Source organism: Lycorma delicatula, chromosome 2 (assembly GCF_047948215.1).
Source record: "Lycorma delicatula isolate Av1 chromosome 2, ASM4794821v1, whole genome shotgun sequence".
Taxonomy (NCBI): Eukaryota; Metazoa; Arthropoda; class Insecta; order Hemiptera; family Fulgoridae; genus Lycorma; species Lycorma delicatula.
This window is the reverse complement of record NC_134456.1, coordinates 213,184,489-213,211,720: the sequence shown is the minus strand read 5'-3', so window position 1 is coordinate 213,211,720 and position 27,232 is coordinate 213,184,489. Positions and strand designations below refer to the sequence as shown.

General features: G+C 30.8%; 1 protein-coding gene across 2 annotated transcripts; it reads right to left on the bottom strand.

Annotated features, from left to right (window-relative positions):
* Window positions 1-1,379: 1,379 nt before the first annotated feature.
* On the bottom strand, window positions 1,380-25,293 carry LOC142320361 (protein takeout-like). Of its 2 annotated transcripts, none has more exons than XM_075358069.1 (5): window positions 24,754-25,125; window positions 16,577-16,724; window positions 11,512-11,645; window positions 5,746-5,898; window positions 1,380-1,716 (listed from the first exon to the last, which is right to left on the bottom strand). In XM_075358069.1, the coding sequence occupies exons 1-5, from the start codon at window positions 24,788-24,790 to the stop codon at window positions 1,562-1,564; spliced, it is 627 nt and encodes a 208-aa protein (XP_075214184.1). In that variant the 5' UTR covers window positions 24,791-25,125; the 3' UTR covers window positions 1,380-1,561. The 2 variants fall into 2 exon arrangements, with proteins under 2 accessions (XP_075214184.1, XP_075214185.1); XM_075358070.1 differs by lacking the exon at window positions 24,754-25,125 and adding an exon at window positions 25,276-25,293 and having other exon boundaries at window positions 1,387-1,716.
* Window positions 25,294-27,232: the final 1,939 nt, after the last annotated feature.

Here is a 27,232-nt window from a genome sequence, read left to right as displayed (position 1 = left end):
TGAACTGAATAATTCGAATGAATCCAGTGAATAATATTATATAATAACAGAATTAAATTTACATTAAATAAAGTCGTCTAACTATTCTGTTATATAAAGAGGAAGAGGGGTTTTTTCTTTGGGATAAACTGAAAAATTATGTTACCAATTGCAACCAAATTTTTACTCATGTTTCTTAGGATAACTGGAAGGTTTTTAGATATATTTAATCTCAAAAAAAAAAAGTATATTTATATGTAATAGTGGAGATTTGCCGATTGAAGCACAAATTTTAATGAATTGTGAACTTGTGTCTATCGCTGTGTGAGCTGGGTTTTAACTGAATGATTATGGATATTATTTATAAACCAAATTCTAGATTTTTTGAAATTCTGAGTTTCAAGGGTTAAAAGTTTTTTGAATTTTTTTTAAACCCTTTTTTTCCAATCTCTTGGTCACAAATGAAGAAATCAACCAGATATTAGGTAAGTATATTCTTCATATCAATTTATAGATTTTTGAAAAATTTCCTTGAAAAGGGATGAGGAAAGGTAAAAAGAATTTTGAACAATGATTGTAAATTTTCCCAATCCCAACCATAGTAAACAAGATATTCTGTAGATTTGAGTTTTCAAATATTCTTCGGATAGATATTTAAAAGCAATTTTTGGGTTTTTTAACGGGTGCAAAAGTACATGGAACTGTGACTCAACCAACACAGCCACTGCCACCATTTCTGTATGTATGAATGGCTGCACCTGCCTCTGGTTACTCGACTAAAAAAGATAAAATGGAAAGATTTACCACTATGGGAAACACAAGTAATCATATAACACAGGGTAAGCTGCGACAGAAAGCTAGTTAATGTATATTCTACTTTTTCTGAATGTAGTTAATTGTGGCATTACTTCACTATTATTTATTCTTGTATATTTTAAGTGTCATTTTTAATTTACGTTAATAAAAAAATTACTTTTCGAACATTTTCTTTTGCATATTTTTATTTAGAAAAAAAAAATTGTAAATAGCTCTAATGTAACTTGTTAGCTATGCAAGACTGAGTTGCAGACAGTCATGCCAGAGCTCTAAAAGAACTATGAATGCACCATAAAAAAACTGGAAGGCCAGTACTAGAAAAAATATCATTTGTCATGAATGGCTCCAGAGATATTGCCACTGGTATTTTAGCTTACACATCATTAGCGTTAATTCATTTAACTGCAGTATTTATATTAAAAATAAATGCGTTTCAGTCATCACTAAAACAGTTATTTTTATTAATTGTCTCTAATAAGAACAGTAATAACAAAATTTCTTTTTGGAAAAATAATTTAAAAAAAAAACACTTCATCACATGAAACATGATCAATGGATATAGGTCCTCTTTTAATACACCATAATAAAAAATAACAATTTTTTAATAGATATATACATATATTAGAGAGCTTAATTGTGTACATAAAAATATGGATGATTTTCATACAAACATTCATACATACAAATTTAAAATTTATCTCTGAACACACTTAATTACACATAAAATAAAAATAAAATTAATAATAAAAAAATACAAATATTTATTTTATTCCTTAGGGAATATATTTTTAAAAGGAACAACTTCTGCCATTGATGTTAACGTCCTTCTAAATATTTCTCCAAGTGTTTCTGCCATGGCAGGCCCCAATTCTTTCATAATTTCTTGCCAATTTTCATTTAAAAATCTATTCATATTATCACCTAAAATAAAAACAACAACAAATAGTAACCGATTTCACTCTGGTATTAAATTTTAAAGTATACATCACATTACAACAAATTTTATTTAAAATGAATGACAAACAGTATTTCTATAACATATATAATAGATTTTATTTCAATCTCAGTTTCTTAAAATAATATATATGAAAAAACTCTCTAATCTCAGACAATCTCAAACATTATACAGAGTGACACAGAGAAACGGGAAATTTTGAATTTTATATTGGCATCCCAGTAGGTGTACCGTAAGTAGGAGAAAGATGTTAAAATGTAGAGCAGTAATGGACATTTAGTTATGATGAAACAGTGTAATGGTGTAGAGCATGCGATTGCCATAAGGGCGTTTTACTGACATGGTGCCAGTGTGACAGCTGCACAAGAATGTTTTGGCAACATTAACAGATCCCACCCCATGGTCAAGCTTCTTCTTCACATGAAATCAAAACTTGGGTACGTAACTTTGATGAGACTGTTTCAGCTTTGAAAAATTAACCTATTGGGTGTGTGTCTGTACGTACGCCAGAAAACATTGATGCCATGGAAATTGTAGTGATAAGAATTTCCTCGTCATTGGAACTTGGACGTCAGAGCGTGCAAATACTCCATAACCTGAAATTTCATCTTTACAAGATTAAAATTGTCAAAAAACTCATTGTTAAGACGTCAAAGAACTAACACAACTGTATATTGCATCTGCAATTTTGTGAAAAACTGTTGTCTAAAATCAATGAGAATGCTAACTTTATTGAAAATCTTTGGATATCAAATGAAGCCCATTTTCACTTAAGTGGATGCATAAATAAGCAGAACTTTCATTACTTGGTACAAACAAACCCTGCTTGCTAGGTTCACTAGCATCTGTTACACGGTGCTAAACTTGCTATATGGTGTGCAGTTTTGTGCCGTGGGCTGACAGGCCCTTACTTTTTTGAAGATGAAAGGTGCTCTGCCGTCGCTGTGACGTCTCAACATTATGTCGACATATTTTGGTCCTAGGCTTCATTCTCTTCCAAATCCTGACCTTCGGCAAACCTGGTTTTAACAGGATGGAGCCACCTCACACTCTGCTAGACAGTCTACGGCAGCAATGGACGTTTGTTTGGGGATCACATAATTTTCAAAGATTGCTAATATCACTTAGCCGCCCCGCGGTCTACAGACCTTTCTGCGACTTCTTTTTATGGGGATATCTGAAGAGTGTTGTACCAGACTAGGCCACGAAACTTCGCCCAGCTCAAAACAAAGATTAAGGCGGAAATCACCAAAATCTTACGTTGTGCTAAGAAAAATTTTCAGAATCAACTTACTAAATGTGTATGCAAAAATGGACAGCACTTAAGTGAAGTAATTTATAATTTTTAAAAAGTAATGTATATTGAAATTTTCACTCTTGTAGAAAATACAGCCTGGTGCACAAAATGATCCCACATTTGTTTTGGCAATAATTGTTTAGGTTAATAATTAATGTCTTATATTGGTAGAAGTGACAGCATTCCATGAATATTAGTTACTTTGCTTTCCAAGCGCACTATTTGTGTACTGTTCCCAGATGGCTGACAAAGGAAGACTGACTGTTGAACAGCTCATACAGATTGTTTTTTTTTTAAATGAAATGAAAAATGTGGTGCTTACACAGATAGTTTGGTTCCCCTTTTCCAACTTGGTAGTCGTCCTCATTTAAAACAATACATAGACTTTACAAAAAATTTAATAGTGACGGCTCAGTATTTGAGAGTAAGTGCAAACAGGCTGCCTATGTTAGTTCTCTACAGAATGTTGCAGCTTCATAGCAGCATTGCTGAGGAGTCTGGGAAAATCAACAAGAAAAGCAGCAGCATGAGTTGGGATTTCTAGGCGATCTGTGCAGCAAATTTTAAGAATCGATTTGCATTTGAATCCATAAAAAATAACAGTTTTGCCTAAATTAACATTTTACAACAAACATTCAAAGGTGACATTCACTGAACGGGCTGAGTACCAAGACATATTGTTGAACAACCTTTGGTTTTCAGATGAGCCACAATTTCATGTAGACAATGTATGTATGTATTTCACGTAGGAATAAACAAAAAGTGCGTTTTTGGGCTTCTGAAAATCCACACGTGCTTCATGAAATGGTGCATTATGCTCCAATAATTAGAGTATGGACCGCAATCTCAAGTTACGGGGTAATAGGGCCATTCTTTTTCGGACAGTGAACAGTAATGTTATTTAAACATGCTGCATAATAACTTTGTTCCTTTTGCTTCTTGCAAAAGTGTTTTGATTAGAAAACAAGCAGTTCATGCAGGATGGAGTCAGATCGTACACAGCTAATGTTTTAGACTTTCTGCATGAAACTTTTAACACAAATGTTCAAACCGATTTCCTAATCGTTTTGCATGTGGATGAAACTGGCCCCTGAACAGTCCTGATTTCAATCCGTGTGATTATTTACTTTGAGGATTTCTAAAGGAAAAAATATTCCCTAAACATCCTGGTACAGCGATGAAACTGCGAGAGCTTATCATTGAAACATGCAACGAGATAACTAAGCATATGTGTCATCAAGTTATTAATATAGGAGTTTGTGTTGAAGAAGTTGCTAGATGTGATGATCGTCATATTGAACACGTGATAAGCTGAACATAATTTCTAGGTATACAGTAAACATGTTGAATTTTACTTTTCTGTATTGCGATTCAAGTAAATATTTTTTAACTAAACCAAAATGTTGGGATCATTTCATGCTCCAAATGTATTTTCAACATCAAGTAAAGGTTAGTAACTTCAGTTTGTTTTTTTTTAATTATTTAAAATTTTTCTCTTTCTCTGTGCCAACCTGTACTTTATGAGCAAGATGATGAAAAAACAAGGATAAGATATCTACAGTTGAAATTATATTGTTTCAACGATAAAAAGTGGCCACTAACCTGAAATAATGGTGATTGTGGTTTCCTACATGACCATTAACAAAAAGTTATTTTGACTACAGGGTTTACACACAGAAAAAAAATTGCTTACACAGATGTACAATGTGAAATTTCTAACAGTGATAGTTTCAGAACAAAGTATAACAGAATAGAAAAAAATTGGTGTACAGTAACATCCTCAAAGTAATAGTCTCATATCAAAAAATATGTTATTTTGAGCTACAAATATCTGCTAAATTTTTTTTTGTTTATTATTAAACAATTATTAAAGACGTACTGTAGACCATTTTTGAAAAAACTGAAAAACATTAAATGTTTACTATTTTGGTTATTAGAGTACAAAGCTTTTTACATTAAAATTTTTGTTTTTTAACACCTTTTAAAATGTTGTGTCACAATTCTTTCTTTCTATTTAGAATTTTTGAATTTCTCCTTCCATCTATGGTGGATTCATATCAAATAGTAGAAGGTAAGAACATTTGCTAAATATTATTCTTGTAAATATTATTTCATTATGTTTAATGATCGAAAAGATATTTAAAGTTTCCATACTTTAACAATAATATATTTTAATAATTTAAATGAATCTTATATAGGACCTAATTAGAATTTATTACGAAGGGTTTTTTTTAAGTAAGGTATTAAATTTACCTTATATTAAATTTGTCGCTATGATTTATTTTCAGGAACAAGATGACTGTGTATGATTTATTTTGTATATAGTTAGATGTTTTGGAAACCGATATAATAATATTATTCTTCTGGATCTTTTAGTTCAACTGAAGGAAGATACAACGCACAAAAAAGTGATTAACTTTTATTTTTATTTTCATTTTACACAATGGCTTGCATTATAGAGACTAAAACATAATGAAGAATTAAGAACCAGTATCAAAAATATTGAAATCGCTATGAAATTTTTTGATTTGAAAGCTGAAAAAAGAAGCTAATAAAACAAAACAGAAAATTCATTATTTATCGAAAATATTTTTTTATGCTTATTTAGTTTTAATTTTTATTTCTTAATTTAAAAGTTTTTATCATTAAAAAAAATTATTACTATAATGCTTAATTAAATAACACGTAATGAACTTACCCAGTAATCTATCACCATTAAATAAATTCTGTAGCTTTATCTTCATATCACCGACTTCAAAAGGCATTTCATTATGCGTAACGACCACATATTCTAAACCATTTGACTTCTTTTCAAGCTTCCAATCATATATATAACTGAATGTAACATTACCTAATTAAAAATAAAAAAAAATAATAATGTTTAGGTAAATAAAACAGATCTTTTATTCTGGATCAGTACATAGTAATGCATATCACAATGGGTATCCAAAAAACCAGAATTATTTATTTAATTTTTTTTTTTACATCTTGAAAACATCAATCCCCTTCAAAATATTATCCATTAGATGATATGCACTTGTCCCAATGGTTTTATAATCTTCTGAACTAATGCTGTTAATCACCTCTAGCAATCTTTTCTTAACCTTTTCTACATTCTGAAAACAGTTTCCTTTAGGTTTTTCTTCATTTTTGGGAGTAATAAGAAGTCACAGAGGGCTAGGTTAGGCAAGTAAAACGCAAGGTTAGGCAATGCTGTATAGGCAGGCGCAATGTCAAGATGAAGCAGCCGGTCCCCCAATCATCACAAGTCAGATGGTTTTTTTCTCAGCGCCTCATGCAATCGCTTCAGCACTTACAGATAGAAATTTTGGTTGACTGTGGTGTCCTGAAGAACAAATTCAATATGAGCGACTCCTCTGACGTCTGAAAAACAAAACATCATGGAATTCAAATTTGATTTCACTCGCCATGCTTTTTGTGGTTCGGGTGATGAAGCTGTCTTCCACTGGCTGGACTGCTGTTTTGTTTCAACGTCAACATTCATCCTCTATTATGACTTAAGACAAATAAAACCGAGTCAATTTGTGCCTGTTCTTTCAACTGGAACGACGGTTCTCACTCTGGTCATTGGAAAGCAGTCGTGGAACAAACTCTGCTGTGACATGTCTCACGTTCAAATCTTCAGTTAGGATTCTTTGGCATGAACTCCACGAAATTCCATTTATTTCCTCCAATACGTCGATTGTTCTGCGATAATCAAACACGGCATCGTGCATTTTTTGAACATTTCATTTGTTCTGGACATTGAGGGGTGACCCGAACAGAATTCATCTTCAAGTGACATTTGGCCACTTCTGAACCAAGCAAACCGCTCTTAAATTCTTGCCTGCCTTAGAGCTTCCTTCCAATAAACTTCCCAAAGCATTGAAACCGTTTCTATTGTTGGAAACAGAATCTGATGACACGTTGCTCCTTAAAGTTTGCACTGCAAAATCGCCAAGGGCATTGGGACGGGCTTAAGAAAACACAATCACTCTGTCCGCTATGATGGTTTCACATGAACGCTACCTGGACAATTCAGCAAGGAGAGTGTTAGTAAATGTATCCTGCGGGAGAGGACAGCATTGCCAATTTGCTTGTGTACAGAAAATAGTTCATATTTTTTTGGGAATCCCATTGTGTATAGATCACATAAGGAAAAGGTAAATATATTATTCGACGAATATAAATAAGCAGAACTACTCCACAGGATTTTGCCTGGATAGATCGTGAGAAACAATGGTAAAACTTTCATTACACCAGCATAACAAACCACTGCATAATTAATTATAAAATAGAAGAATAGTAGTAATTAAAATCTATATTAATTATTTAACGTATAATTAATTATTTGATATATTTTTATATTTCTTGAATCCAAGTGAAGTCATCTTTAACAAAAGAAGCTTTAATTTTTTCCCCATACTTGTATCATATGTAACTGGTCTTCTCATTTACATTTGTAACTATTGACAATATGTACCTGATTAATTGAAAAATTTAATGTTACCACTTGATAAAAACCTTTTTATATATTTCTGCTTAATCCTTATAAATTTGTGTAAATAATAGTCACCCGAAAATTGAATAGCAAGTAAAGTTAGGCTACTATATAAAGTGAGGAAGGAAGTAGTTTCCCAACGCTTAATTCATTTTAGCACAAAAAATATGTCTCACAAGTTCTAGTATTTAGCATTCATAGTCATGAAATGTATTTTAATTCTTACTTATTGTTACTGTAAAATGACAGCATTGTCTATCCAGTTAATAATAAAGTTAGCTAAGTTTTAGCAATTGCTGATAAGAAAACAGGCAATAAAAAAAAGCATTTTATTATTACACGGCTAATATACGTAGAGGAAGTGCTCAAAGCCCTAATGCATTTTTAGCATTGTTTTACCACTGAATTATATATTTTTTCCACAAAAGTTTTGTTTCAATTTATAAAAATCAATTGAGTTTTCAACCTAGAATTTGAGGTGCTGAGAGTCATTTCAGTTTTAAGAAAATGCCATATCACTGTTGAGGAAAAAAATATCACAACCCGTGAAATCATTACACGAACATGGTAGGCGTTCAATTATTCCTTAGAATCCTATCTGATAAGAATTTGTTTAAGTAGTCTCTAAGATGAGAGCAAAGTAAGAGGAGATACCCCATCTTCACGTCAAATGTATGGATTTATATTACACATAGGGTTGTTTAAGATGTATGGAATAATGAGATTTTACAACATAACAAGATATCAATAACCTGTTAGATATCAGTCAAAAAAATAAGGTCCCAAAACGTTTATTTTTGTGACCCCATACACCAAACTATAAATTTGAATGCATTAAATTTTTTCTCCATAATTATGTGAGGATATTATCAGATTAATAAACAGAAATAAATGACTTACCATGCCATTTCATTTCAAGCATTACGCCATACTTAATCAGCTAAATCACTATGCTAGAACAACAATAAATCATTTGTGAGATTCCTCATAAAATTACACACATCAAAATATCTTTATGAAGTAAATGATGTAACCTGGTTGATTTCTAACACTTATATTTTAGCCTATAAAGGAAAACTTTCTGATTGATGATTAAGCAGTCTTTACTAATGTCACTACAACTAATTGTTTGTTTTCTAAAGTGAAACTAATTCTACTTCTTCTTGAACATGAAACATCTCCATTGTCTCCAGTATTTTCAAATTTTATGTTCGGCTTACACAGATATTGAATGATGGAGAGGTATGATGACAGTAGAGGAGAATTAGAATTCTCACATAGAACTCAACATATACAAAGCATAACAGGAAAGTTTTAAGACAAGTGACATCATTGCTCAACAGGATAGGGTAAGTTTGCCACAGGTATGGAAAGGAAAGCCTATTTTGTCCTTGAAACGTCCTGAAAAGTTCACTGCAATATCTTTAATCAGTAAACAGTAACATTCTGTTGAATGAAGACCTACTTTTGGTTCTTCGCAGATTTTTGATTTCACAAAATGAATAAAAAACAGAATAACGAGTTTGTGTCAAATTTTGTTTGAAATGTAAGAAATCAGGTTCAGAAATTTATAAACTCTTACAAAATAGCTTTTGGAGGTAAATGTTAGAATCAGTCAAATGTTTCTATCTGGTTCAACAATTTCAAAGATGGCTGCGAATCAATCGAAGATGACCCCTAGTACAGTCTGCCTTCCACTTTAAAAAATCAACAAAAACATTGCAAACATTCATGATTTAGTATGCTCTGACCCTAGTCTTACAATTAGGCAGATGGCTGATGAACTGAATGTAAATTTCTACATGGTTCAGTCAATTTTAACTGAAGATTTGAACACGAATCAAGCGTCTGAGAAATTCATATTGAAACTGTAGTTAGACCAGTAGGAACAACATCGACTCAAAGTGTCCCAAGAACCGATTAATCAAGCTCAAATTGACCCAGAAACAAAAGCACAATCATCGCAGTGGAAGAGCCCCAGTTCACCAAGAATGAAAAACCGTAATAAAATCAGTCAAATGTGAAGACAATGCTGATGGTTTTCTTCAATTCTACAAGTACTGTGCATCACGAGTTTGTCCATAGGGGACAGACAGTCAACCATGAATACTATAAAAGTCTCCTTCAATATGTAGAAGAAAAGGTTTTACATACACTCTAGCTAGACGAGGATTGGGTCATCCTCCATGACAATGCATCAGCTCACCGTGCATTCCCGGTATACTAGATCGTGGATACCGGTGGTCTTTGATGGTTGGGTTTCAATTTACCACACATCTCAGGAATGGTCGAACTGAGACTGTACAAGACTATACTTCATTTACTCTCACACACTTTATCCTCTGAAGTATTATCTGAAAGGTAAACCGTAAGCTAAACAGGAAAAAGAAAGAGATTGAAAAGATGAAAATTACTGATTTTCAGATTTTTTGGTTCTAAATGTAATTTAAAACTTCCGTTTTCCAATGATATATAAATTATGTTTTTATAACAATGAGAAATATTTTTTTGTTACTTGATATCACTGTTTTTAGGCACTAAGGAAATATTTGAAAGATTTACTGAATGTTACAATGTAAAATAAACAGGATGGTGATTATTATCTGAAAGCAGATTTTCTGGATTTCTAACTATCCAGACTGCTTATATATGCACTAGGCAATTTAAAAAAAAAGATATACTCTATACAAATAAAACTTTACTTCAACAGGAAATGTATTTTTATCGATCTTTGTTTTACTGGGTTTTTAACTGACAAAAACGATAAATTAAGACATTACAAAACCATAGTTTTACTGGAAATGTTATATAGTGCAGAAGGCCTACACAATTTCTCATGAAAAGATATAGTAAAAACTGAAAAAAAATTTACAAAGAATCCATAGCCCAAAACATGAAAATAATATTTATAAATTACAAAAATGGGAAGAAATTTACCAATATTTTGAAAAAGTAGACTATACAATGAGAAAAGAAGTCAAACATTTGATGTTCACCATCGAATTTTTGAAACCACAGTTCATCAGTGAAGAAAACACAGTCAAGCTCTGCAATTCCATGGTTGTCAACAAATGACTGAAACCATGTACAGTATACTATGTGCTTTTCTTTATCCGGCTTCTTCAATTTCTGAACACTGTGAACATGATATGCACAAAAGCATAACCGCTTCATTGCTCTCTGAGCAGTTCCATATGAAATCTGAGCGTACGCTTTTAGTCTCCTCAAGCTTTTTGAAAGCGAACACTGTATCACATTCTTAACCTCTGCCGGCTTAGCATCAATCAAAACGGATGGTCTACCCGGTTCTCTTCTTGTCTGCAACTGATCTACATTCTCTAAAATGAACGATTAATCTCGTTATGGTTGAACTTTAGGCACTGTCACATTCTCGGATATTTCCCACAAAATTCATCTACAACATGTGCATAAGAACAACCAGAAAAAAATATGTTCAACAACGAAAATTCATTGCCCTTGAGAAAATGACATGTTTACCAGATCAACAAAGCACTATTGCAAGTATTGTGTGATCAATACACATCACAATGGCATCTGGTTTGTTGTTGTTAATACCCGTGATGCTATCTTGCAGTAGCCAAGAGAACTTTTTCAACTATACTACTAGTTATAGATCCTTTAATTTTGATGTGCACAACATTTGGATCTCTCTGTATTTAAATTTTTTGAAAAAAGTAAACCCAAAATAAACTCGTTCGAATTGAAATAATCCAAAATTATTAAATATTTCCGAATGAATAGTTTTCAACAAACAATCTTTGAAAAAAAACTATTTTGAATCTAAATTTCCAGAGAATGGAAATATTTACGGCGGTGGGCCAAAAAAGGAGAGAAAATTTTAGGAAAAGAAAGAAATCAGGACTAAAACATGTATGATCTTTAGCAAGTCCAAACACAAAAAAACACTTGTAAAATTAAATTTAAATACACAAAAATACTTACTGACAGTAATATTTGCATCACCATAACCAGTTATTGGTAAAACAAGAACTTGTCCAGATACATTATATTTACAAAGTATAACCAATCTATCCAGAAAAAAGCCCCATTGACAGTGGCTTTTTTTAATATCAACACTGTAAAAAAAAGAATGTTTAACAAATATTACTTTTACAATAAAAATATTATTTATGAGTATTAATCTAACAAATGCTTAATTTAAAAAACTTATCGATTCAACAACGTGAACCTTTTTTTAAAAACTCATTCAATGATTTTGTCAGGCAACTCCAGAATTATTGGAAAAATTACAAACAAGTTTATCCTAAAGTTATTTATAATGCTGAAAGTTTATATTGTGACTAGCGGACCCGACAGACGTTTCCTGACGCGGCATTATTCTGTAATAAATGCACACACATAAATATAAGTAACTTAATTAAGTTAAAATTAGCAGGAATGTTCTAAATTTCATTAAAATGACTATTAGTATGATATTATCAGTTTGTGATTGTTGTATTATTGTAATGGGTTTATTGATTAATTATGTGTAGTATGGTTAATATTTATTTTTCACAAAATATTCAGATGTCCGATGAAAATTAAATTAAAAAATCGAAACGTCGTAAAATTAATAATTAGTGTAATTAATACATTTTCATCCACATTACTACTAATTTTCACTTAACACCATTCTAAAAAAGTACCACCTACATATTTTTTTTTTATTTAATAATTTTGATGTTTCATAACAACCATGTAACAGCTTTTATTAATTAATCAATTAATAAAAAAATTAAAGCACTGTAAAAAAGCAACGTAGTTAAAATTTTAGTAGAAATTTTAACTACGTTAAAATCATTAATCGTTAATCATTTTTTTCATTCTTTATTTTAACATCTATTTTACCAAATTTTAGATAATTGTAAATTAAAAATAATTTTAGAAAACTTTTTATAAAATTAATCAGCTAAAACATTATAAATTCAATTTTTTAAATATACTTTAAACTATATTATAAGTAACTTATATTTTAATTTTATAAATGTTATAATTTATTTTACAAACTTAAATTTTTATTTTCAAAGAGCCGTTCAATACTTCATAAGTTGCATAGAATCAAATGAGAACTGACAATTTAAATTTGTAGGTTAAGTTGATTGTTATTGAATGCACGAGTATAAATCATTAAAATTCATGTAAAATACTCACTTCAATACTGCACCTTACAAATTTGCACAATGTACATTTTTTAATTAAACTTTATTATTAATTAAACGTTATTTCAATAAATAATAATATAATATAATATTCTCAATAAGCGCTCAATACTAGCAGACTCTGCAATGCTTCGCTATTACTAGATCTGAGTATACATATAGATTAAATGACAACAATTGAAAGTTTCATAAAACCTTAAAAAACTGAACATTAGCTTAACCCTTTATAAAAGTCAGAATGTAAATAAATCCAAATGGCAAAACAACAGCACTACCTATCGGATTTAATTCACACCACTCTCTAATCACAGTATTCGGTGGAAAATAATTTTTTAACGAAAAGTGTTGTGGCTGCAAAATCATTACGATTAATACTGAACATTAAGAAACTTACAAAACATTACGGAACCTTATAAAATTTCACCATTAACTTTATAAAATTCAGAATGTAAATAAATCCAATTGTCAGAACAGCACTACCTATCGGATTAAATTCAAACTAATCTCTAAATACGAATTTTAATGTAAGAACAACACTAAGCTATGACGCAAGTAACTGATATGTGAAAAAGCAACAAAATAAAAAAAATTCCTAGAATCCGATCGCAGCACCAACTAGCGGGTTTGACTGATAAACCAAAAATTAAAAAAAAAAACTTCTAAAACACGATCGCAGCTCGGCCTACCAGACCCAATTGTGAACCTTAACCATCCCAGGATCAACACATAAATAAATTAAAAAAACATTTCACTTCAATACTGTACCTTACAAATTTGCACAATGTATATTTTTTAATTACACTTTAAAACATTATTTCAATAAATAATAATATAATATTTCTCAATACGCACACAATTCTAAACGTGATCGCAGTGCTGCCTATTTGTTACTTAATCAGTTGTGATTTTGTTTACATTGGCAACGGTCATACGGGCTCTTTGTGATTGGTCGTTGTGTTAGACAGCGGCCATCTTGCATTCATCTGATTGGTTTTCCTTTGTTTACATTTCCAGCTGATTTATTAGTCTCTTATTTATTAAAAAACTGTTTTCTCGCGATTTTTTGTAACACAATAATAACACAAAAACGAAATATTTTTCTCAATTTGATCGCAGCACCGACTGTCGGGACAAACTAAAATTAAAATAGAATATTATTGAATATTCGATACTGCGATGGTAGTGCAGTCTGCCGGATCCAATGTAAAACATTCCAAAATCAACAACTACTTATAAATAAAAAATTAATTAAAAAAACATTTTCCAGTGGACCAAATTGTGAATCTAAATCATTCTCGAATCCCCTTGAACACACACACAAAATTTCATCAAAATCAGTCCAGCCGTTTAGGAGGAGTTAACTTTCATACACACGCACACAAGAAATATATATATATAAAGATAATTAACATATGTAATTCTAACAATGAATCTAAAGCTATATGGGCAGTTATCAAAATTGAAAGAGGATTTAAAAATAAAACAATTTTTTATTTTTATAATTATGTGATGGCACTCTCTGATCAAGCTTTTATTATAGTTTCTCTTGATCCTTCCACGCAAATGCCTGGGATAATTTATTTTTATATGTGGAATATTACTCATTCCTGATTTGATTTGTACAATCTATTATTATGTATCAATTACAATAGAAAAATCAGCTACATATTCATAACTTGCTCCCCTGTCAGGATTTTTTAAAATAATTAATCGGTATATAAGTTGCATCTGAATGGGAATGTAGAAAACAAACTTTATAAACCATGAAAAATGCCATGCCTGACCAGGATTTGAACCCAAGACCCTTTGGTTTGAAAAGATGCTCAGATGTTATCATTCTGCCACAAAAGTTAGCAGAATAAAATAAACTAGTGGTGATTGTTTTCCTACTTTGAATCTATAATTATACGGAGTGTTCTGGGATGTTATTAGCTGAACTTCAAGAACCGATTCAGGACATCAAAATGAGCAAAAACATTCATACTGACATAAGTCCTGTTTTGCTTTGTTTTCCTTCTGGACGCCATTTGTGATTAACAAAAAGATTATTCTAAGAAACAGGTAAACCTACTTTAATTAAATTTGGCAAATCTAAGACTAGCGTCTTGTTCTATAAAATAAAAAATGTTGAAATCACCTTCACTAACCTTTTTATCTTTGTAATTATTTGTTTGATCAAATTTTTACTTTTACAAAATTTATTAAGCATTTTACAAGGGCTGTTTCTTTTTAATCTCTGATGGGCTATAAATAAAGGCACACTGAGATAACAAAATGATTTTATTACTAAAAGTTAGTAGCAATTAACTCTTTTTTTTTTCTTTTTTTTTTTACATAATGATCAAAACGACTGAGTTATTTGTCGTATTGTCACTTCCCAATGCCCCTTCAAAGAAGTTTGCCGCCAGTGAGGTAAGGTATGTCTTGACAGCCTTCTGGAGTTCTTCATTGTTGGCAAAGTGTAGTCCGCCCAACCACGCCTTCAATTATTGAAAGAGGTAAAAATCGCTAATTGCTAGGTCTGGACTCTGTGGTGGACGGTCAAAAATTTTCCACTTGTATTGTTTGAAAGGTCTTGCGTCGCATTGCACAGTACAGTCATGCATTGTCTTGAATCAAAATGACACCGGACGACAGCATACCTCTTTGTTTGTTCTAAATCGCTCTTTTTTGGCTTGTTTGAAGAAGTGTGCATTCACTGCTTAGACTGTTCTTTGGTTTCTGGATTGTCATACTGGATCCAAGTCCCTCTGCCAGTAACAATAGACTTTAAAAATTCTTCTCCCACAACATGTAATATGTGGGAGCCATTAAGACACCATTCGTTGCGTTTTGAAATTGAAATTTATTTTTTTGTTGCATAGGACATATTGGTGAGTACCATGGTGATCCTAGCTTCCTTAAAAGATTGTGGTACTGGGGATAAATTTTAGGTATATAGATAAGTTAGATTATTACCAAACACAATTTGATCAGAATATCATCATCTTTATGCAGTAACATTTCAGTTGCAAAGTCGGCTTGCACAGCATAATTAATAGGCTTCAAAGCTATAAAAACTGTAAATGGTATGAACACAAATGTAAGCACTTATGTGCTTAATTTAAACCAATTATGCCTCTGATGAATGTCATTGTCATTCGGAGAAAGAAAATTAAACTTTCTATGGAACGCCTGTTGAACTGTAACTAGAGATTCTCATTTCAGCAAACTGCAAAACACAGAAGGGTATATAAAAGTAGGGTATTTTAGGGTATCCAAAAACATATTCAAATTTTGAATTAACATAAATGGTGTGTTTTTAAAGTAACGTCAGTTTTGAATTTGCCACCTATATATGCAATGTAAACAGATGGTGCTCGCGTAGCTCAGTTATTTCAATCAACAGTCAGCTGTTAGGACAATAGTTTAAGTTATATTTTTGTTTATATTCATCCATTAATAATGAGTGCTGCAATTCATGATCCCACAAAATGTGAAGTACGAGGAGAAATCTGATTTTTTATGGCAAAAAAACAATTCTGCGGTTGAAATTCACGGGCTAAATATTATGACATAGTAAAGTAAGACAGTGGTGCTGTTCATTTCAAATAGGGTGACAAATGTTCATGATGAAGAATGTAACACCTGGCTCTCAATAATAACAGATGATTTGATTTAAAAGTTGACAAAGAAAATACTGGCATTTCACTTACGATTCAGTATACAATGCTGTTAAATTTTACTTTTGGCTAACAACCAACAAGAGATGATACAGCTGTTAATGAAAAGCTAAAATTTGTATGGAGTGAATAATCCAAGATAATGAATAAATTAAAAATATAATAATTAATTTTTTAAAAACTCACTTCGCTTTTACAAATTTTGTGTGTTGTAATCCATGCATTTCACATTTATTGAGTTCCAGAGAAAGACCTACTTGTTTTGTTCCTTGGTCAATTTTAATTTGTTCAATAACCAATGGATCTAACCTAGGTATTCTGTATTTCGGATCACCTAGAAAAAAAAATATATTTATTAATAAATATTATTTATTCTTAAAATTAATATATCTTCATTTAAATAAATATGTTTTTGTTTATTTGATGCATACAAATTTCACAAACAATAAAGTTAAAGATGATGTGACATAAAATAAAAGTCATTGGTGAAACTGGTAAAGACATTACAAACAAACATTCTATGTTAGGTTTACTAATGAAAGGAGATAAGTTGTTTACCATTATATTATTCACTGAAGCAAAAATACTGCTGCAAATCAGCAAATCAGAGGGCAAATCCTGAAATATAAGGGGTTTTGCTCTATAAATCAGATCTTCAGTCAGTTCACCAAAGAAATATGCTAAACAATAAACATCATTAACTCTTACAAAAAGTAATGTTTACTAGTGTCTTTTGCACATCAGATGCTTTACACGCATTACAACTAAAGAGTGTTCAAAAGAGATGCAATCTTATGGGAAAATGAGTAAGTTACAATAGTTGTTGAAAGTGGCCTCAATTATGCAATTTACATAATTGAATACGACATTGCACGTTCTTAAACACATGTTTTAATGTTTGTTGAGGAAAAAATCAATTAAATTAAAAAATTCACAATACCATAGAAAACAAACTATAATTTTAAAAAAAACAACCTCATAAGAAATACTCACAACACATGGTTCAATTTCGCTGTGCAATTTGGGAATGGTGTGAGGATGAGAGGTTGTGAAGTGGCATCTTCAAGGTATCCCTACAAGAAAAAGTCAGGATAAATCAGGAGACTGAGTCGCAACCCATTCAAAACTGCTCGTCTATAAAAACACTGATCCAAGAAAGCCATATTGTTGTTGGCTGTATGAGCCATAGCATTGTTCTGCTGAAACCACAAGTACTCTAGTCGGTCTGCAGGTATAGTGTTACAAATCGTTGCACTATCTGTATGTAGCACTCACAATTCACTATACCATGAAAGAATGTCATGAAGATTTGTCTACATGATATCGCATACCAAAAACATACTTTTTATCCATGCAGGGGAGACTCGTGTAGCTGATGTGGATTTTGGTACCCCAAATGCTAGAATTTGTGCATTCACGTATCCATCAAGGTGGAACCATGCCTCATCAGGCAAAAATCAATCATCGAATTCTTCCTTGTCTGGCATTAAAAATGAATGGACCATTGACAGAAAGCTACACATTTTCCAGAGTCTCCATGTAACAACTCATGAACACAAATTCTGTACGGATGCATCTTTAAACACTTGTCCAATGCCGTGTGGGCACTACCAATGGAGAGACCAGACTGGGTAGATCGGCATCGCAGACTTATTGGGATTAACAGAATATGCAGTTTGTGTGTTATCAACTTTTCTGGTGTTAACAATTTTGGTCAACCAACCACTTTTGGCTGCATTCCCTGTCTCGTGGCATTCTTTTCCGGGTCTGGGTATAACTGGCACATCATACTGAGAACTGGGAGACAATGAATATTCTCTGCTGCATTGTGTACCACAGTTTTCCTCAATTAAACATGCAAAAAAGAAGGAAACATTTTTCCTTAAGGTTACGTCACTTTTTGAACACTCTGTACATAAAAAACTAAAATAATGTAAAGCAACAAATTAATTTAATCCTATCTAGAAACAATGTATAATCAGACTGTTTCACAAGACAAAGAAAAAGTAACAAATAGGTTAAGAAGATATTAATTTTTCAAATTACAGCTTGCAAAAAATTTCATTTTGATTTCAGTTCCAAGTAAAAATAAAGTCATTCTATCATAAATTAAATAAATTTGATGTTTCATAAGGTTTTTGATCAGAAAAAAATACATTCAAAAACTGTATCTCTAATAATTTGAGAAAATTATTGTAAAACACAATTATTTAAAGCTTTTACATATAACTTTGCTAAATTTACATAGAATTTTATAAAACTTTTGTAGAGAGTTTAAGTCTGATGTTTAAGAATTGTTTTAGATAATTTCAAATGCGTTGAAAGTTCTTTTAAATAAATCTTCTTTTCTAGTTACTAGAAAAGAAGATTTATTTTAAGATTACACAGATCCTAAAATAAAGGATCTGGTTAGCCCATTGGAATTAGGTCAGGTGACTTAGGAGGCCAATTAATTAATTAGTTTGTTTCCTCCAATCGAGTTGTTAGTAAATCTTATTTTCTAATAATTCCTTACTTCTTGATAAAAATGATAAGGAGTCCTACCATGTTCAAAAATAATTTCTTATCTCATTAGCTTTGGAACATCTATTAAACAAGATGGCAAATTATTTTCTAAGAAATTTATGTACACATTTCCCATAAAGCAGTCATCAAAAATAAATGATCCAATAATACCACACAATATTAATAAAAAAAAAATTCCTTTCGGCATACCAGAAAGCAGAGGTAGATTTCACCGGTGCTAAGTAGGGGATAAAAAAGATTTCCACCTTAAAGTTAAGAAAAACTTCCAATTTACTCAATACGACAATGGTTGCATGTGAAAAAAATTTTCACATGTTTAGTATACGAAAAGCCACATCTTCTTACAATTCCAGTAACATTTTGGCCATCTCTTGCTGTAACGGTTGATCATATCAAAAATTGCTTCAGATAAAAGTTTTAGGTAATGTTTAGAGGACTAACGACCACTTTCAGCCGATTCGATACTCTGGGAGGTATGATTTTTTTTTTGTCTTTGAAATCCCATTTTTTCCACCCCTGGGCCAACAGTTGGTGATATCAAATAACTACTTAGATAAGTTTTATGCCCCAATCCAAAAAATAATAGGAATTTAAATGAATTCAATATTTTACTTAATACGAAAGTTATAGCAATATTTTGTTTTCTTGAAAAAGCACCCCATTTCCACCCACATGGTCCGATTTTGCCTACTATCTGAACTCTACCCAGATTTTGGGTCGTTATATTTAATGTATCAATTTGAACGTGATTGGTACAAAATTACGGCAGTTAACGCATCCACAAGAAAGTGAAATATATATAAATAAACTTTGGAACTGATGGTGGTTTTGGGGTCTGGGGATGTGAAAACAAAAATATGTCAAAATTTTCCGGAAGTCAAATCATGTTACCCATTACAATATGTAGCTTTCTTATGAAATCTACCTAAAAGCTGTAAGAAAATACTCTCTACTCTCACATGTTTCAAAATGCCTATCATGATTACTTTGTTATAACACGTTATTTTTCATTCACATTAAAATTTTTGGCGTTTTGAAACAATGACACACATATATATGTTAATAATAACAGACAAAAACCATAATAAAAATACCAAATTTTTAATAAATTTAATGTGCACTTACCAATTTGAATAATAAGTATGTTTTGAACCCACTGATTCATAATCAATTATTTAAATGCTAATGTATTACTTAGTCATAAATTAAAAATGATAACTGTCATGTTTACAACTAAGCCAACTAACTATCATACCACAGGTGTACCAATTTAAAGCAATCGTCATTATCAGAATTTACCTTTTCATTAATAAGTTTATATTTGTAAGCAATTTGTTATTGTAGGTTTGTGTAATGAGACGATCAACGACATTTGAAAAATTGTTTCTTTTATTTATGTATGCTCTCAAATATTCTAAATATCTTCTGTTAGTTTTATCAATGTATATTTCTTTAAATTCATTATAATTAATTTTATATATGTCACCATTATTGGATTTTTGCAGATATAATTTTGGCACGATTCAATAACTTTGTTAAACAATTTACCATTAATATATGATATACTAAAATTACAGGATGTATTTAATAATTTAAATTATTAAATGTTTTTAGCAAACTGCAAATTTATAAATATAAACTCTACACATAAGTTAACATTTTAAATTTTCTCATATATTAGTTTACACGACTGATAACTGTTGGGTGCCAGATAATAATCTGATCACAATTTTTTTTTTTTGGATGGTTAATTCACCATATAAGGTTGAAGCTTGCGCATAGAAATATAAAATGGAAATTTTGCCGCACATAAAAAGTGCTATGTCTGGATGGGATTCAAATCTGGGACTTCTAGATGAAAAGCTGAGATGCTATCACTTTGCCACAGAGATTGGAAGAAGATATATTAAAGGATACTTCACAGAGAATGTTAATAACAACTATAAGGTTCATCTTTTCCATCCCAAACTCAATATTTTTTCTCATAAGAGCTCTTTTGAACCCTGTACAATATAAAATACAGTAGCAAATAGAAAATTCCATGGATGACCAAGATGTGAAACCAGTATTTCTGGATGAAAGACAATGACTACCACTCTGATAAGCAGATCAACAGTAATATAAAATAAAAAGCACTTATATTAAAATAAAAGACCAAAAATGAGTTCTAAAAATGGAAAAATTAATAATATATAGAACCAAAATCATGTCAAATTTTACAAACATCAAATGGATCAGAAATTATAAAATCTGTAACTAATTCAAAAATTAAAAGTTAATAAAATTACTGTTAAACTCTAATTCATGATTTACAGATGCAAAAAAAAATCAATCTGTATATGCTATCAAAATTTATAATGCTGCAATCCCAAATGTATCTAATTCTTAACAAAAAATACCAGTAAAGGATTGCAAAACTTTCCTGGAACTTCCTTAAAGGTAAAATTTTCCATGATATTTAACAAAAATTTTAAATGAAAATATTAATATTACTTGGCTGTTAAAGATGCAAAAATCAAAAAAAATTTTTAGTACCACGAAATAAATAAAAACTGTGTATATTATTATTAAATACATTATAAGTTATTAATGATTATTAAGTAATTAATACAGAAGATTATGATGTTTTTCTTAGTTTGGTTGATGGCATACAAGGTGCAGACTTGATCCAAAACTGCAAAAAAAGTTCATGTGTGATAAATTTGGAACCTTGCTTAACAGCTACCTCACATTAACACTTTTAATGTCAGTCACAACTTGAAAAAGTATAAAGGATCGGAAACAATAAAAAAAAATTCAAAAACATTTTCTTTAAATTGTTTATATCCCTTTATAAAAAAAAAAAAAAAAACATGTCTACATTAATACTAAATTCAGCCAGATTTTCAGAACTTAAAATGCAACATTTAGCATACAGTAGAACATCAAAAATTTTTATGTAAATTATTTATTTTTGAAGTAAATATTTATTCCACTAAGTTGACCTGATTTGGTGTAGTATTATTCAACAACGCTAAAAGAAAAATTATAGTTTATTAAGAAAGATATGGGCCCAATGGCCCATATTTTTTTAAGGAAAGAAGCCGTAATAAGAAAGGGAGTCTGACAAGGATGTTCCCTATCACCATTACTTTTTAATTTTTACATAGAACTAGCAGTTAATGATGTTAAAGAACAATTTAGATTCGGAGTAACAGTACAAGGTGAAAAGATAAAGATGGTATTTTTGATTTTCTGATGATATAGTAATTCTAGCTGAGAGTAAAAAGGATTTAAAAGAAACAATGAACGGCATAGATGAAGTCCTACGCAAGAACTATCACGTGAAAATAAACAAGAACAAAACAAAAGTAATGAAATGTAGTAGAAATAACAAAGATGGATCACTGAATGTAAAAATAGGAAGAGAAAAGATTATGGAGGTAGAAGAATTTTGTTATTTGGAAAGTAGAATTACTAAAAATGGACGAAGCACGAGTGATATAAAATGCAGAATAGCACAGGCGAAACAAGCCTTCAGTTAGAAATATAATTTCTTTACATCAAAAATTAATTTAAACGTCAGGAAAAGATTTTTGAAGTATACGTTTGACGCGTCGCTTTATATGGAAGTGAAACTTGGACGATCGGAGTACCTGAGAAGAAAAGAGTAGAAGCTTTTGAAATGCGGTGCTACCAGGAGAATGCAAAAAATCAGATGGGTGGATAAAGTGACAAATGATGAGGTGTATCGGAAAATAGATGAAGAAAAAAAGCATTTGGAAAAATATACTTACAAGAAGAGACAGACTTATAAGCCACATATTAAGGCATCCTGGAATAGTCGCTTTAATATTGGAGGGACAGGTAGAAGGAAAAATTGTGTAGGTAGGCAACGTTTGGAATATGTAAAACAAATTGGTAGGGATGTAACATGTGGGGGGTATACCGAGATGAAACTACTAGCACTATATAGAGAATCTTGGAGAGCTGCATCAAACCTGTCAAATGACTGAAGACAAAAAAAGGGTTGAAGATAAAACTCAAAACTGGGACATATAGCATCAAATATTTGTGCCAAATTTCAACTTTTTTGGTTGAAAGAATAAACAAGGACAGAGAGGAAATTATGAATAAAGCTGATGTATTTGGTGAATATTTTCTGAGAATACCAGGTTAATTTAATATCTAAAACTTATGGAAATATAAATAAATCATAACTATATAGCTGGCAACAAGATAAAACCGGATCTTTTTCTATATCTCCGACCAGTAAAGAGATTGAAGGGGTTATTCAATCCTTGACAAATAAAAAAAATCAATGGATCATGATAATACATCCATCAAATTGGTACTTACGTATTAACGCTACCGCAGCTACAGCTGCAGTTTAGATTATGTTGACTTCGTGTACTGACAAATCGTTTGTATATCAAAATAACCTAAATAAATATAACCTACGCTCACTAACCTCATATAATTAACATTAAAAGTGCATAATATTTACAACTTATTAACAATATAACCTTAATGTTATAGCACCAAAATCCAATTAATGTTAATCCACCGAAATCCGATTGACTACTTTGTTTTTAAAGCTGTAGCTGCAGTGGCGTTAATGCATAAGTACCATCAAATTTTATAAAAAAATGTGTTAAAAATAATGTGCATATATTGGAATTTATCATTAATAAAAGTTTTGAAACTGGTATCTTCCTGCAAGTGCTCATAAGGTCTACAGTCATCCCGGTTTTCAAAAAAAGGTGATTCAAGAGCGGAGGAAAACTACAGACTGATATCTTTGGTCCCTGTCCTATCCAAAATAATAAAAACATACAAAAAGCATTTGATACAGTTAATCACAAAATCCTGCTAGCTAAAATTGAAAGAATAGGGATTAAGAGTGTCATGTTAACTGGTTTGTAACTTATCTGTCAAATTATGTACCATGTGTCAGAAAGGGTGATAATTTTTGGGACGACTTTATTATCATATGTTACTCTATAGGGTACTGTCCTCTCCATTGTTCTGTTTTTAATTACTTATGAAATGAAAATTTCAGAGGGAAATGTCTTTGTGGCAGATGATACTGCCGTAGAATATAGCTGCAATAAGTGGGAATATGTAAAAATACAGATAGAAGAAAATCTCATTGTTATCACATATCGGTTCAACAATAATTAATTAGTTCTTGGCACAAGCAGATCTAATTTTTATTAATTTCCTGGTTAGGGAGGAATAACATTCTTTGTAAAGTATCATAAACACTTCTGCTTATACTATTTGTATTACTATTGTATTTGTGTGTAATACTATTTGTATATGTGAATGTATAAGGAAATTTCCACTCAATATTTAGGCCTAATTATAGATTTTGAGTTAAGTTGGAAGCCTCATATATTAAAATTAAAGAAAGAATTATTATTATACTCATAAATTTAACAAGTTATTGACATTATTGAGATAAAATTGGTTGGTTTATATATACAATGCGGTTATTAAATCCAGACTTGAATTTGGAACTGAATACTGGACAGGCACTTATAAATCTCACTTAAGTGCGTAAATAGCACAAAAAAGAATAATTAGAATTATGATTTTCAAAAGCAGTTACAAACTCATCTCTTGAGGTTTTCAAAAAACTGAATTATTTACCTGTAAAGAATCTGTATGTATACACAATATTAAGAGTATTTTTCAATAGTTGTAAAGAAGATAAAATAAATAATGTGCAATACAAGAAGTATGGATGCAGAAAATATATAAATCTCGACTGTACGAGGTCTGTAAATAAAGTAATGAGATTGGTTCAGAAAAACTTTTTATTTACAATCCAATTATACATGAACTCTTATCACCTTTGAAATAGTTCCGTTGGGAAGTCACGCAATGCATCAAATGGGTTTCCACTGTTCATAGCACTGCTGGAACTCAAAAAACGGAATATCCTTCAGATGGTCGGTTACATTTTTTTTTTTTTAAGTTTTCCACTTTTCCACAGCGTGGATCATCTGCAATTGATTCCCGGCCATTTGAAAATGCTTTAAACCAACTGAAAACTTGGGCTTGTGACAGAGCGTCATCTCCATACGCCCTTTTCAATTTTGAAAATGTTTCAGTAGCATTCTCGCCGAGTTTAACACAAAACTTAATTGCACAAACTTGCTCATAATTAGTATCACTCATTTTTGTAACGCACAACAAAAATTCGTTTCACGAAAACTTTGTTTACATCTCAGCTAAAAATAAAGCAACCACTGTTCGTATAACCATATGTTTACTAGTAATTTTACACTGTTGCCAGTTTGGCTGCTAAACAACTAGTCTAATTACTTTATTTACAGACCTCGTATTTAAAAAATGGTTTCGAAAATCATTACCAATTTAGCACCTAAAATTTATAATATGTAAGACAATAGTATAAAACATATAAATGTTGAAAATATGTTATCTCTCAGTAAATAAGTGAAGAAATGGGTTGCCAGCATTCTAACACTAGTGTTTTGTTTTCTAAATTAGAATGATTAACACAGACTGAATAAACTTAAAATTGTGTTCAAAATTTGTAATATGATCAAGGTTTTGTACTACTGTTGATGAATCAAACCACACACAGCCTTATATGTAATGAATATTAATATGAACTACACTTGTATTAATATGACTAATTGTATTTCGATAGGCTATATTTTAACTCATTAATGTATTATTACCATTGGCACTGGAGCTTATATGTTGCTCTATGTATCCAGAGAATGAAACATTGTATATTTATTTGTAAAAATAATTTGAATAAATTTGAATTTTGAGATATAACCAAAACCTGAAACTTATTAATTTCCCACTTTTAAAAAATATTTATCAAAATAACACTAATTAAGAATCAGATTACATATCTGATTGACATCAGTATTGTATGTTTTGACCTTTATTTGTGTAACAATAAGATAATATTATTTTGTAAATTAACTTTGTACTGCTCATTTGAAAACCGTCCGTTTCCCATAAATCACTCTGTATTTGTAAATGTGCAAACTTTGCTAAAAAAATGAATAGTTACTTATATATCCATCTCTCAAACCTGACATCTTAATTGTTTTCATGTAAAGGTTTACAAGAAAGGGTCAAATTATGTATTAATAAATCACCAAATCATTTAAAATAAAATTAAATGATTTTTTTAATAAAAACATTACTCGTTTGATGAATTACATTTGGATTTGATCAAGCTTTTACGTTTTTTCATAGTTTATTTTCATTTCTGTACTTGTGATGGGGAATTATATCTATAGTAATATAAATTATGTTTATATTTATACTAATAACTACTTTCCATAATAAAAGTACCTGATTAATGAAAAAGATTCGATAGATGAGTTTTTAATCGAAGATTGGCTTAAAACAGTCTGGTCGATAAATGTAGGTCTTAGAAGACAGGAATCCTTGTTAATTTAATATATATCTTCAGGAGTGATTTGACCAAAAATGTAAAATCAGTAGAAAAAACTTAACACAAATTTTGTTATAATACCTGACAGTATGAAATCACAGTTACAGATTTTGGAAGTACTTATGAATGTGCCGATTAAAAATAATCTTAAAAAAATTATAATTGTCAGATGTGAAACAACAGTTATCAGCTAACTACTCCTGATGAAATAAAGAAAAATTTCTGTGAGCTTATTATGCAAATGGAATATTAAGTCATGGAACTTTATAATACCAGATAGCATTAGACAAGAGTTTAAAAAATGTTGTATTAGTAATATATTAGATAGAACTTAAGATAAAATTCTGTGGGAGGAAGAACCAAATAATGAAAAAAATTTATTTCAATTTGTTATGTTTTGTTTTTCTGGACGAAAAACGCTTCCAAGTTACCTTCACCTGGCCATAATATATTTGTTATAATAAACAAAGATATATCATATTATACATGTAATTAAAGTAATACATTAACCATTCTTCACAGCAATTGGCATGAATACCTGAAATGCACTACATTAATTTTAATACTTGAATATAAACAGACGGCCCTAAGAAACCATTAAAGCTAACCTAACAACATTTCATTATCCCCTAGAATAGTTTGCATGTTAGCCTCTACATTAAACTTGTGATGCAACGTAGCTTAACAGACACAATCTACAAGGATGTGGTGGTCTGTTAGTTGGCAGTTACAGTGAGCATAAAGGGTGCATCTGTTTGTGTCATCAGATATCGATGAGCGAGCCTAGTGTGCCCTATTCATAAATGGCAAATAATTACTTTCTGTCAGCGGTTATTTCTGCATGAGGAGTTCCACAATGACACAGTATACATAACTGGATGAAGTTT